This window comes from Mustela lutreola, chromosome 5 (assembly GCF_030435805.1).
Source record: "Mustela lutreola isolate mMusLut2 chromosome 5, mMusLut2.pri, whole genome shotgun sequence".
NCBI classification, from domain to species: domain Eukaryota; kingdom Metazoa; phylum Chordata; class Mammalia; order Carnivora; family Mustelidae; genus Mustela; species Mustela lutreola.
The window spans coordinates 46,095,204-46,109,256 of NC_081294.1; the positions used below are offsets into that span (position 1 = coordinate 46,095,204).

The 14,053-nt window shown below is 48.9% G+C and overlaps 1 protein-coding gene across 4 annotated transcripts in view; it reads left to right on the forward strand.

The window, feature by feature from the left end:
* The window catches only part of LARP1 (La ribonucleoprotein 1, translational regulator), an 88,974-nt gene that overhangs the window by 56,554 nt on the left and 18,367 nt on the right, over positions 1–14,053 (forward strand). For 2 of the 4 annotated variants that reach the window (XM_059174116.1, XM_059174113.1), the window contains exons 2-8: positions 7,123–7,184; positions 7,424–7,489; positions 8,445–8,619; positions 9,561–9,689; positions 9,766–9,972; positions 10,072–10,234; positions 11,132–11,276. In XM_059174116.1, the coding sequence (XP_059030099.1) occupies positions 8,496–8,619; positions 9,561–9,689; positions 9,766–9,972; positions 10,072–10,234; positions 11,132–11,276 (768 nt within the window). In that variant the 5' untranslated portion in view covers positions 7,123–7,184; positions 7,424–7,489; positions 8,445–8,495. The remainder of the gene's footprint in view (positions 1–7,122; positions 7,185–7,423; positions 7,490–8,444; positions 8,620–9,560; positions 9,690–9,765; positions 9,973–10,071; positions 10,235–11,131; positions 11,277–14,053) is intronic. The other 2 variants (XM_059174114.1, XM_059174115.1) reach the window with 2 other exon arrangements.

Below are 14,053 nucleotides of genomic sequence, written 5' to 3' on the forward strand. Positions count from 1 at the left end.
TGGGCAGAGAGAGGTCTGTCTCTGAGGAGTGGTGGCAATGGCAGCAGCAAGAATTGGTGAGCAGGGGGGAGGAAGTTAGCTCAGCATCCTTTTTACTCTAGAAGGTTTCTGCCTAAGGTCTGTTAGGGTCAGTGGAGACTGACCCTAGCAGAGAGGCTTGTGGTCACCAAACTCCTCTGTGACCCTACCCCAGTCTCCGGGGTGGGTGATAGCTGAGAATATACCAGATTTTCAGACTCTGCCCCTGGGCTGGCATAGGAGGGATGAGCACAGGTGGGCGATGTCACCCAGACTCTTCTGACTCACCTTCTTCTTAGCTGCTTTTGCTGCCTTCTGCATTCACGGTCCCAGGCTGCAGCGTATGCATATTGGGAGGCTATAGGTGGGGGCAGAATCCATGTTAGCTGGAAACCCCCAACCCCCAGAACCTCATTACATTGGAGCAGAGGCAGGAGTGGAAGAACTGGGAATTGGGCTGGAAGCTGTGCCTCTTTCTGCACCAGGGCTGCTGGGGTGCCAGAAATAGGGACTTCAGCTGGGTGCGTCGTGGCACTTTCCCTTGCCTGTCTCTGTGTAGGGAGAGAGGGATTGTCAGGTTGTTGGCGTCCCGTCATGGGATTGTGACTTGCCCTGCTCTGTGACCTTAGGTTTTCCTGCAGTGAGCCTTGGTTTTCCCCAGTGTGTAGAATGATAACGCCACATCCCTGCCACTGAGGGCCTGCCCTGTTGGCCACAGTGAGCAGGGAACTGGGACTGTGCTCCTAGTGGTTGAGAGCACAGGTTTTAGCGTCAGACTGCTTGGCATCAAATCCTGTCGGCGAATCCTGTCGTCCTGCTTGTTGCTTGTGATCTTGGGCAAATCTTTCTGCCCTGTGCCTTGGTTTTCTCATTTGTAAAATGAGACCAATTAGAGAAACTAGCTAGTGTTCCAGCAATGCATGGTATCTAGTAAAGGCTCACTGCATTTCAGAAGCACTTGTTACTATTCTGACCACAGCTGATTGCTTGCATGAGAAATCTCAGTGGTCTAGGGCTTGCCTTTTCTCCCCTCATACCTCTAGACCTCATGTTACTACCTTTCCATTCATTTGAGGAAGGTCAGGCTTGGGCAAGAGGGGAGGTAGTGCCAGCTCCCCGGCAAGGTTATACAAGTGCCAGAGTCTGGATTAGGACCCAGCCCTGATTGCAGGTAATCGGGTGCCTCAGAGTCAAGGCATGGCTGGGTGTGGGGTTCTTCTGGAAGCCAGCAGTGCCTAGGTTTCTTGTTTCTCTGCCTGGGGAGAGCTCTGACTAAAGGTGGGAGGGTGAGACTGTAGCCTTGGGAATTAGCACTTGGAAAGCAAAGCCTCTTTTCTTCGGTATAAAATCATGGAGGAGATGGGTTTGTGAACTCATTCATTCAACAGATGTTCCCAGGCCCTGAGTTAGACACTGGGATTACTGATTATGTGGCACTCAAGGAGCCACGTAATCAGGGAGTGAGGGCTATAGTGCTGGGAAAGCATGGAGCAGAGGCACTTGAGTGGAGGGTCTGAGAGGGCTCCCCAGGAAGAGTGACCTAATGGCCAGATGAAGGTCCACAGGTGGATGAGTGTGAACTCGGGTAATGCAGCCCCTTCTTTAACCTAATAAATTCTCCTGTTCCCCCAGGTAGAAGTTCTTGCCAGTCCGGGTAAACACCCTTTTCAGATGCCAATCTTCAGGCAGTGGTGCCAGCCCCAACATAAACATTAGGTCTTGTCCGTTCTGCTGGCACTGAGGCTGAACTCTCTGGCCACCCACTCAGGCCTGTAGTGTCTCTCCCATCCGGCTCGCCTGGTCTCACCTTTTATCCACGTTTGTCCCCCAGTTTCATTTCTAGCTTCTCCCTCTTACCAGTTCTTTTTACCATGACCTGTTGAGTTCGACTCACCCTTGTGCCTTCTCCCCCAAAGCCTCTAGTCTCTCACTGGGAGACCAAGCCTTCGCTCTCGAGGTCTCCTGGATCTGGCCTCTCTGGGTTGCTTTTATTGCAAAGGGTCGGTAGTATTAGGATTTTTCTAGAACAAGACAGTATAGAAAATGTGTGTGTTTGTTTTATCTGGCTTTGTACCAGGTGTTTATGGGTTTGGTCCCGTTTTAGGCTGAGAGATACTGCTGGGGGCCAGGCTTTCTTCCTCCCATGCTATGTAAAAAATTGAGGCTGGTGGGGAGGGGACCCAGAAAGGGATTTGTAATTGAAGTCAGAACTCCAAGCCTTCCCTGTGCTCTTCCTTCCTCTGGCGTGGCAGGGGCTTATGCCAAAGTCTCCCCCGGGGACCTGTGGTGAATTTCCCCCTCTTTCTTTCCTCTTTCCTGGGGAAACCTGCCCTGGAGCCCAGCCTGTCTATGCAGGGCGGGTCCGGAAGAAGGGCCAGGCTGGAGTTGGCGGGAACGGGGCGGGTGTTTGTAATCTGAATCAGGGAATGGAGCCGGTTGATCCTGAGGAGTTTTTCTCCACACAGTCTGATTCTTTTCATGTTGAGAGATTGTTTTTTCCTTTTTAATGATGAGGATGAAGATTACTTAGAAGTAGTAAACTTTGTGTGTGAATCTGAATTGAAGTATTTTGCATTTGCTGTGTGCTGGGCCCTCTCCTGTTCTGTTCAGGGAACCCTCACGGCTGTGCTGTGAGATAATCAGGACTTCAGTCTTAGAGATGAGGAAACTCAAGTTCAGAGGGGTTCTCCGGGGGCAGAGAATGTGTAGTAGATAATAAATCCGTGTAGTTACGATGGGCTGTCTGCTCTCCTCCACTGTTTGAATGAAGGGGCGGCAGTTGAGGCTGAGAGAGCGAATCTCGGGGTGTTACACAGTCAGCCGCTCCACTTTGCAGGGAAGCTGCCCTCTGTCCGCCCCCCCCCCACCCTCGGCACCCACTTCTGCCCACCTCATTCCCTGCTATCCCACATTAGCTGTGGTGGTTTAGCTCCCCTGCTGCCTGCCGCTCTCAGTAACCTGAATGAAAATGGTGAGTTGGCCATGCAGATCCAGGTTCACGAAGTCTCCTGGTGTTCCACCCCGACGACCACAACCAGACGTAGAGGAGAGGCTTTGGTGGGCTTCATTTAAGACCCAAATGCAGGTGTATATTTAGGAAGCCCCTTCACCCCCTGGAACTAGAATCATTAACCTACTTCTTTGCTGAGGATGGTCCTATGGGACAGAAAGTGGCTTTTCTCCTTTTCCAGCTACCTGTTAGCTCCTGACTTGCCTTTATCAAGGAGGAAGGTCCTCCTGCAGCCCCTTTCTGCCATCCTGCTCCTGTAGAACGGTGGGCCTCAAGCAGGGCCCGCCGCACCACACTTGTACCTCCAGTACCTAAGAACCTCTCTCTGTCTTCAGTAACTCCATTTATCAGGAAACACCAAAAGTGCTCTAAGATGGCGCCAGGAAGGAGTTTTGACCCTACCGGTGGACACCTGGGGTTCATGGCAAGCCCAAAGAGCACTTGAACAAAGAGGGTTGGGACTTCTGGCTCTCATCCTGGCTGTTCCTAGGGAGGCACCTTCAGGGCTCGGTTCCCTATCTGCAGACAGAAGGGATTAGAACCATAGTCCTTTTTGCTGCTCTAACCTTCTATGACTGTTTTCTTGTCCAGGTGCAGGGTGGCGAATTTAGTGTTTCCTGAGCTGGGCTTGGGTCAGTGGCAGCTGGCCCAAGTGTGAGAACACAGAGGCAGGAGGAGGGGGCTTATTCCCTGTTTTGGCTGGGATGATACTGGACGTGGGGACTGGCACCTGCACAAAGGATTGGTTTTCATTGGGAGTCATTTCAGATGCCAAGCCCTGTATATATTGTGGAGCTGAAGAGTGTGTTGGTTGGTTGCCTGGTGAGGGAGGATGCTGGGGGGTGAGGAGGATGGGGACCCAGAAAGGGATGTGTAATTGAAGTCAGAAAGTCTAGTCTTTTTTTCTAGTCTCCCACAGGGCCTGACATCAGTGCATTCGAGCCTTCCCGGCTTCTCCTAGGCCCCCACAGGATTTTAACAGATCTAGGAATTTTATATAACGGCAGAAGTAGTTCTCTCTCCCTAGTGCACCCTTATGTCTCTAGGAGACTTTGTTCTTCCTTAGAGTAGAGGCAGTCTAAAGTTCTATCTGGGAGCAGAACAAGAGCAGGGCACTATGGGTCCTGGGGGCAACAGGGGGCTAGCTGGGCATGGGGCTTTTTCAACAAACTGCACATGTGTATGTCCAGATCAGCCATATTTTCTCAAGTCATCTTGGGGTTGGTGAGGGAAATAGGGATTCACTGTGGTCTTATAATGGCAAGATGGCTCTCCCATTAATTGAAGCCCCAACTTTCAGTACATTACATGTCCTTTTGTGATCTTGGTGGGTGAAATGTCAGGCAGGGTGATCACAGGATAGGACTCCTCCCAATTTTAAGAAAATTTTAAGAAAATAGAAGAAACAGTGACCTAAAGAACTTCTCCTCACCTTTTTAAGGAAAGTCTCCAGGAACACCTTGCTCTCTGAGCCTCATTCTCTTCTCCTGCTCATGGTTAATGAACTTGAAGTTGCAGGCCCTTGGCCTGCTCTTGTCCTGATAGCATGCAGGGAGTGTTTTGGGGGCTGGAGCATGGGTCCTTGGAGAAGTGATGACTGCCATAACTCAGGTGTAGTCAAGGGAGATAATCCTGTACCAGCTGTTTCTGCCAAGTCCTGGCTTCAAGCAGCAGCCCAGTTGAGGAACTGGGTGGTGGTAAGCTTCTTGGAGCCACCCAGGATTGGCAAGAAAGTTGGTGCATAGTAGCTCCCTGGTTCTACAAGCTTCATCCTCTTGGGACTGAGAGATTTTCTGGGTTTCCCCTGTCTGGCACCGAGGATGGAAGAGGCTATGGGCTGGGTTCCACAGCTCCAGCTCTCAAGGTCTGTGGGGTATCTTGAGGGGCAGTGGCTCCGGTAGGGTTTGAAAGTCAAAGATACTGTGGCCAAGGGATGCCTGGGTGGCTCAGTTGGTTGGAGGACTGCCTTCAGCTCAGGTCATGATCCCGGAGTCCTGGGATTGAGTCCCACATCGGGCTCCCAGCTCCACGGGGGAGTCGTCTTCTCTCTCTGACCTTCTCCTCGCTCATGCTCTCTCTCACTGTCTCGCAAATAAATAAATAAAATCTTAAAAAAAAAAAAAAGTAATACTGCGGCCTCACAGTAGTCACGGGCTCTTTCTACTCATTAAGAGAACATGGGTCTGTTCAAAGGGTAAAAAATTCCTTTTGAGGGCGCCTGGGTGGCTCAGTGGGTTGAGCCGCTGCCTTCGGCTCAGGTCGTGGTCTCAGGGTCCTGGGATCGAGTCCCGCATCGGGCTCTCTGCTTAGCAGGGAGCCTGCTTCTCTCTCTCTCTCTCTGCCTGCCTCTCAGTGTACTTGTGATCTCTCTCTGTCAAATAAATAAATAAAATCTTTTAAAAAAAAAAAAAAATTCCTTTTGAGGCCAACTAGGGAGATTTCTTTGCTCAGGGACTGGGGGCAGCTCTTGCCTTGGCATGGTTGGCCAACAATGGAGTCAAGGTGATTGGAGAGAAGTGGGTGAGCAGAGCCCCAGGATGTACCTTTTCCCATGGATCTCTGGGGGTGGCAAGGTTCAGAAACCCTTGTTCTTCAGACATGTGTTTGGAAAATAAGTGTAGGTGTAGAAGGGATCAGACCCTTTAGAGTTACTTCTTTTTCTAAAAAGCCCATGTCTTTGTTGAAATGACCGGAAAATTCCAAACAGAATTAAATCACTGTTAACATACTACTTTACTCCTGCTAATATTTGGTTATATGGCCTTCTAGATGTCCTACTAGTGTGTATGTGCATATACATGGGGCTTTTAAAAAATAGTTGAAAGAACTTGAGCAAGCAGGGGGAAGGGCAGAGGGAGAGGGAGAGAGAATCTCAAGGAGACTTCGCTGAGCATGTGAGGCTCACAACTCTGAGATCATGACCTGAGCTGAAACCAAGAATTGGTGCTCAGCTTACTGAGCCACCCAGGTGCTCCTAAATGTACGTTTTTTATTTGCTTTATAAAAATAGGACTGCAGGGGTGCCTAGGTAGCTTAGTTGTTCAGTGTCTGCCTTCGGCTCAGGTAATGGTCCCAGGGTCCTGGGATCAAGCCCCACATGGGACTCTGCTCAGCAGGGAGCCTGCTTCTCACTCTCCCACTCCCCCTGCTTGTGTTTCCTCTCTCGCTGCCTCTCTGTCAAACAAATAAATAAAATCTTAAAAAAGATTGCAACTCTTCTCATTTATTGCGTATATATTTTTATATCTTTTATCTCTGGCAGAGAGCATTATCTTTTTTAATGACTGCTCTAAAAATTGTTGAACTAATTTCTTTAGCCATTTTTCTGCTGTAGGACATGAAAGGTTTTCAATTTTTTAAAGTTAGACATAGCAACTTCTGTTATGTACAACAGGTTTTTATGTAACTCCAAACACGCATCTCATTTGTATGATTGGGATAAATTCCTAAAGGCAGGACCATTGAGTCAAGTGGGTCTCACTTTTGCTTTGGGAATTTGGAGAGCAGTCTTTCCTGAGTGGCTAACCCTTCTGTTGACTGCAGTCATTGAGGACTGAGCTGGCCTGGGTGAGGGGATGGGGAAGCTTAGAAGAGAGAGCCCTAGACTTGATTGCCAGCTCAGGGTTTTTATCTTGCCTTCCCCGTGATCACTAGTTTGGGCCTGCTCACCCACAGGCTTCCACAGTATTAGAGCCTGAGAAGGCCTTTCAGATCCTTCCTTTTTGGAATCTGCTGGGATTAGGGAGCCTTCCGCTATAGAGCCGGCTCTGGCATGGCCTCAGTCATGGACTTTTACCCTCCCCAGGACTCAGGGCCCTCTTTATGGGAAGGTGCAGAGCTGGGAGGACCCTTCTGCTTCAGAGCTGAGTTCCTGGGCTGTTGGCTGCTGTTTGTGTCCATGATCTCACTTTCTGTGATTGCTTCTGAGAGGCTGGTACAGTTGTTGCTGTGTCCTTTTCCTCTTCACCACGTCTTCCTCCTTTGGAAACCTGCACATTGTTTGATGATGTAGGGATGGTAAAGAGGGTGAGGAGCTAGTGGTGGCCTCCCTCCATGGGTTTTACATAACCACCTCTCCCTTCTTGTTCCCACAGAACATTCTGCTCCAGCCAAAGTGGTGAGGGCGGCAGTTCCTAAACAGCGCAAAGGCAGCAAGGTAAGGAGACCTAAGCAACCGAAGGGGACTTTCTTGAAGAAAAGAGGTGGTGGCCTCTTCTGAGCTTCCGGGTAGTTCTGGATCTTCTCTGTAGTGGCGGAGCCCTCCGGGCCTCTAGTGTGGATGGTTGTAGTGGACAAACTGTGGCTTCTGATCTCTTGGGGGAATGGTATGTGGGGTGAGGGGCTGAATGGCAGAGACAAGGCCACCCCAGGGCCCTCATAGAATGTGTTTTACAGGTTGGTGACTTTGGAGATGCAATCAACTGGCCCACACCTGGAGAGATAGCCCACAAGAGTGTACAGGTATGTCTGTGGGGAAGAATGGGCAGGTTTGAATGCTCTGGACATATACACATTTGGTTTCTTAAGTTGTCAGAGCCTTGGATCTTACCTTACTCGGTTTTTTAGGAGGAGTGGTTGGTATAATATGGCAGCACTGAAATAGCTAAGGATCATCATCATTTGAGCCCTTGCTGTATGTCAGGAACTGCCAAGTGCTGCTTACCATTGCACCTGTCCCTCACGGTGACTTAGAGACGGGTCCTTTAGCAATTCCTGTTTTACAGATGAGGCCACTGAAGATAATAACTGTGAGCCCTTGGGAGAGGCTCATAACCAGCCCTTGATGGTCAAGTGGGGATTGGAAGTCAAGTATGTTAACGTTGTTCCAGAGCTTGTGTTTTCCATCAGCCGTACTTGGGTTGCTAGTGAGTGAAGCAGGAGACTGGCCATTAGGCCAAGTACCCACCTCTAGACCATATGTCTTAGGGAAGCTTTTGTAACGCACTCTAGTCCCAGCAGAGGGGGAACTCCAGATCAGTCCTGTCTTTCTGGTGTTTTTGTGCTGGGCTGATGGCCTAGATTCCTCACTAACTGTGACTTCTGGCCTTTATGCCATAGACAGGGTTACTGTGGACAAGCTGAGGGCCAGCAGCTCTTCCATTCCACAGACTGCCAGGACAGTATGGTCTTGTGGGGAGTAAATATATAGCCCCTGTGTCCTAAGGGTTGTTTCTCAAGACTCAAGGAAGATGGAGAGACCGATTGTTTCCCACCTGCTGCCTGCCTGACCACGCTTCCCCAGTGGAAGCCTCTCCGGCATAAAAACGGGACCTTAGAATACATCTAGTCCAACTCCTCACATGCTTCAGTTCCCAGTTCCTGCCCTGTCTCTCTAGTAGCAGGGGTTCCCTCCTGTCCCATCCCAGGAGGCTCTCAGGTACACGTCACCACCCTATTACTCTGCTTCCCGCTGCAGCCACAGTCCCACAAGTCCCAGCCTGCCCGGAAGCTGCCACCCAGAAAAGACATGAAGGAACAGGAGAAAGGAGAGGGAAGCGATAGTAAAGAGAGCCCGAAAACCAAATCAGATGAATCTGGGGAGGAGAAGAATGGGGACGAGGACTGCCAGCGAGGGGGCCAGAAGAAGAAAGGTGAGTGACTTGGCAGCAGGGCTTGGGAGAAGTGGCAGGCAAACTGTGAAGCATCAGAACTTGGGGCTGCCAGATGGGTTTCCGGAGCCCCGAGAACTCCTTGGGAGGCTGACTGACGTAGGCCTCTGGGCCCGCAGTCTTCACTTCTGCCTTCCGTCTGTCAGTTCCTTGTGTTACTTAACAAGCATCGGTAGGCCCTGTTCTCAACAGTTGGGCTCCTAGCAGTGCACAGAACAGATGAGGTCCCTGCCTCAGACAACGAGTGTATTTCGCTGTATTGCTGTCCCATGTAAGATTTTGTTTAAAGGCAAGAGTTCCCATTTCCTTGGCTAACGTGTTCAGGGTTATGGGTTAGCTTCTCTAACAGAGATTCAAAGTAACAGTGTTTTAAACAAGATAGAAGGTTCTTTCTCTCACCTGACAGCTGGGTGTAAGTAGGCCAGCTGTAGAATGGCGACCATTTCATCTCGTTTTCCTTTCCTCTTGCTGTGGTGTGTTGGCTCTTTTTTTGTCCAGGGTGGCTCACTGTTTGCTTCTCATTTCAACTAGCAGGAGTGGAAGAGGGGGAAAGTAGCTCCCTTTGAAGGACTCAGCTTGGAATTGACTACTTTAACTCTTGTAGACAGGATTTTGGCACATGTCTAAAGGGAGCCTGGAAGTGCAGTCTCAATTTTGGGCTCCCATGTGTCTGGCCCCAGAAGGGGGTTCTCGGATCATGGAGAAATTGATATTAGGAGTCAGCCAGGACTGACTGTCACCCTGAGGTCCATGGCTTCCTTATTTTAGAGGTAAAATGAGGTCCAGTGTGGGAGGAGGAATTTGCCCAAGGTCATCAGATTGGAATCAGACCTTTTGCTCCAGACAGAGGAGTAACAGAGATAGGGATGGCTAGAAGGGACCTCTCCTTCAAGACTTCCTCATGTCCTCATGCCGTCCTCCAGGGAACAAACACAAGTGGGTTCCATTGCAAATAGACATGAAGCCTGAAGTGCCCAGAGAAAAACTGGTCTCGCGCCCTGCTCGCCCGCCAGAGCCGCGGCACACAGCTGCCAGCCGAGGGGAGATCAAAGGTATTCACCGCCCACTGGGGAACGCCTGGGCACGGGGGTCACCCTCAGGCATGACCCAGTGCCCCTCTCCCCATAGGGTCTGAGCCTGCCACCTACGTGCCCGTGCCCATGGCCCCCCCAACCCCAGCCTGGCAACCAGAGACCAAACCGGAGCCTGCCTGGCACGACCAGGACGAGACATCGAGTGTGAAGAGTGATGGGGCTGGTGGGGCGCGGGCTTCCTTCCGTGGCCGTGGACGGGGGCGTGGTCGCGGCCGGGGACGCGGCCGGGGTGGCACTCGAAGTACGTGAGGCCCCTTTGGGCTCCGGGATGTCCGAGGGAGTGTGGCAGGGGCGGTGGGCAGGGATCTCCCTTCCCTTATGGCACCCATTTGCCCCGTAGCCCATTTTGACTACCAGTTTGGCTACCGAAAGTTTGACGGTGCAGAGGGGCCTCGCACCCCCAAGTACATGAACAACATCACCTACTACTTTGACAATGTCAGCAGCACTGAGCTTTACAGTGTGGACCAGGAGCTGCTCAAAGACTACATCAAGCGGCAGATGTAAGTGGACGGGAGCCTTCTTTCTGAAGAGGCATAGGGTGTCGGGACCTGTCAGAGGGTGGCTGGCGGGCAGAGCAGCGATGGGCAGGTCTTCCTGGAGTTCTGCTCGCCCCAGGGGCTGCCCCTGGCTGGAACTGGGAGAGAAAGAACTGCTGCTTATCCTTTAAAAGCTGAATTTTCATAAAGGTAATATTTATTGCAAAAGTAATACCATATCTGCCCTAAGAAAATTAGAAATACCACCAACAAAAAGGAGAGGGAATGTCCATTGTCTACCCTACTCAGCAGTTCTCTTTGTAATGGCAGCACGGTCAGAATGCTGGCAGACACGTGCAGGGTTCTCCCTGTTTGCGGGGTGCAGACTTAATTGTTTTACAGGATTGTCTTATTTGTCCTGCACTAGTCCTGTGAGCTAGGTCTTACCTCTGTTTCAGAGATGAGCAGACAGACCCTGGAACTTGCCCAGAGTCTCACAGCTGGTAAACAACAAGGCACAGATTCTATCCATTTCCTTCTGATGGCAAAACCCTAGCTCCTAACCACTCCCATATATTGTCCCTTGGTCCAGTAGGGAAGCCATACAAGGAAGTAGATCATTTCAGGAGAGTGTGACAGTATTTTGGGAGAAGAGAAAGTGACTGGTAACAGTGGAACGGGTTGTAAAGGCGGATGAGGGGTTTGCCAGGTGTACAGCGAGCCTGAAGGGCTGGGGGAATGGGTCTGACCCAAGGTTAGGGAGCCACAACAGGATAACATTTCTTTTCAGCCTGTTACTGTACATACGTACAATAGGGTCAGGGTTGGTCAGAGGCTATGTGAGGTGGCCGGGGTGTACAGGATGAGGAAGGCAGTCTCCTAAGTGATGCAGCAACCCTCCATCTTCTCCCCTCCACCTAGTGAATACTACTTCAGCGTGGACAATTTAGAGCGAGACTTCTTCCTGCGGCGGAAAATGGATGCTGACGGTTTCCTTCCCATCACCCTTATTGCTTCCTTCCACCGAGTGCAGGCCCTTACCACTGATATTTCACTCATCTTTGCGGTAGGTCTCCCTCCCTGGGGCTGGGGTGCAGGGGAAGGAAAGGTCCTTACTTACGGAGCTGGAGTGTGGGCCCCCACAGAGAACCCTGGAGGAGTCCTCATCTGATGACCTCTGCTAAAGCTTCAAGGCTTGGCTGGCCTCTCTGCCTCCCTCCTTCTCTCCTCTCTCTCCCTCTTACTATGGAAAATTGCAGACATTTACAGAAGTAGACAGAATGGTATGATGAACCCATCGCCCAGCCTCAGCAATTGTCAACTCATGGCCTGTCTTACTCCATCTATCCCCCATCTGTTTCCTCTTCCAAATTACTTTGCAGAAAATCTCAGGTAACCTGACATTTCATCCATGTTTCAGTACTTATCTCTAAAAGATAAATACCTGGTTTAAAAAAAAAACAAAACCAAAACGTGGTCACCGTATCATTATCACATATAAAGATATTAACAATTCCTTAATATAGCCAAACAGTCCATTGCAATTCACCCTATTTGGGGGGAAAAAAAATTTGTACTCGATGAGAATCGGGATCCAAATAAGACCCATGTGTTGTCTTGCTAAGTGTCCTCTTGCCCTTTTTCCTTGCAACTCATTATTTGGATAAAACTGGGTTGTGTATTTTGTCTAATTTCTCATGGGACACAGTGGTGGCATCTGACGTGTTCATCTGTATTCCTAATTTTGTGTAAACTGCTGATGCAGAGACCTGATCAGATTCAGGTTTGGGGGGTTTTCCTCCCCTTTTTGTCAAGACTCCTTTATAGATAATGATATGTTCTCTCGGTGGCACAGAGCATTTCATTTGTTCCCTTGTGATGCAAGCTGCTGTCGATCACTGCCTGCTATTTCAGTAGGGACTGTGGAGTGGTGAAATTCTAATTCTATCACTCTGTCTTCATTTGTTAGCCGGAATACCTTTTTAAGGAGGGACTTTGCCTCATCGGCTATTCAGTTACCAAGAGGTATGGTTTGTACAGAAAGGGTTGATAAAAGCCCGATCTTTCCCTTTGTTAACCAGTTGTCAGAATTATGAGTTGATCCCTAATAACTTGCAAGGGCTTGGGTTGGTTTGGTTGGTTTTTGTTTTGCTTTAGTGTCTTTTGGTAGCATCCCAAACCTGCAGATTCAGCCTTACTGCAGCCTCAGCCCGTTGCAGTTCCTGTGCTGAATCCAGTTTTCCCTCTGTGGCTAGCGGAGCCCTGCTTGATCTCGTATACTTCCTGCCTCAGATCTGGAATAGGCCATTTTTTCAAGGAGCCCTAGGTCCTCTCTTTTGGGGAAGTGGTGTTTATGTACCACACAGTCTGAGTTATAGGAATGTTTGTTGCTGCTTTGATTGGTCATTGTTTCTAGAGCTTTTTTTTTTTTTTTTTTAAATACATCAGGAAATTATACTGATATTTTCTATTAAAGTTCAGGATTACACAGTCTTAATACCAATGGTTTTTTTTTTGTTTTGTTTTTTTTTTTAATTTATTTGAGAGAGAGACAGTGAGAGAGAGTATGAGTGAGGAGAAGGCAAGGGGGAGAAGCAGACTCCCCATGGAGCTGGGAGCCAGATGCGGGACTCGATCCTGGGATTCTGGGATCATGACCTGAGCTGAAGGCAGTCACTTAACCGACTGAGCCACCCAGGCGCCCAATACCAATGATCTTTTATGTCTAATACTCCTTTCTCCTATACCCCAAGTCCTCATTGCTGTTGACCTCAACGTAATTCCACATTTGTTTTATTTGATAGTTTATATACCTTATTCTCGTAATAATACCTCTACTACTACTAAAAATGTGGGAGGTTTTTGCTACTTATACCTCAAATGACTGTATTCTCAAGTACTTGGAATAATCTTTGTGTAATTTTTGTCTCTAATTTGACATATATTTGTTTTGTTAGTTTCATCTTGCTCTCAAGTTTTAGGGATTGCTTTTTCCCCTCTAATTTCTAATTTGTTTTGCATTTAGGTAAAATATTTACATGGTTCTAAAGTCAACATGGTATCCTCCTAGAAGTCCGATTTAAAATTCTTTCACTTCTGCCTTCCTTTTATTCCCCAAAGGCAACTTGTTTTGAATCCTTCCATTAAAAAAAAAAATTAGCAAATGCCACTCAGTGTATTTGTATCCTTCCCCTGTGTTAGTTGGGTGGCACCATGTAATGCATGCATTTCTTCACCTGTACTTTTGCTTTCACTTAATACATTTGGGAGCTGACTGCATGGTAGTACATAAGAGAAGGATGTTCGTCGTTCCTGCTTAGAGCTGCATATATATCTCGCTATATTTTTGCCAGTGTATCTTTGATGTAGATTTCTAGAAGTGAGAAGGCTGCACTATGGGGCAAATTGCTGGGTTCCCTTTCCTCAGGGACTCCCTCCAGCAGTGTAGCAGAGCGCCTCTAGCTGTGGCCTCACCGACAGAGCTTATTGTCCTGTGTCGCACTGTGGAAGTGTCTCCCATTTCCACTGCAAAAGATTCTTAAAGACAACTCTCCTCTCTTCTCCACTCTGACCCTTTTTCCTAGAGATGAACACCCATAGGCGTTTACCTGTGAATCCTAGAAGAATGTGTATGTAGTTTGTTTGTATTTATTTAAAAGTTCAAACACCAATGGCATCTTAGACACATTGACCTAGGCCTGCTTTTTTATGGCTCTTTCCCCCTCAGCACATACGAAGCTATTTTTTAACATGTGAGTCTTATAGCACTGAATGGGTGCGCCGTCATTTATTTTAAGTTGTTGGTGTGCTGGCAAGTTGGGTAGTTTCTAGTGTTTTCCATAT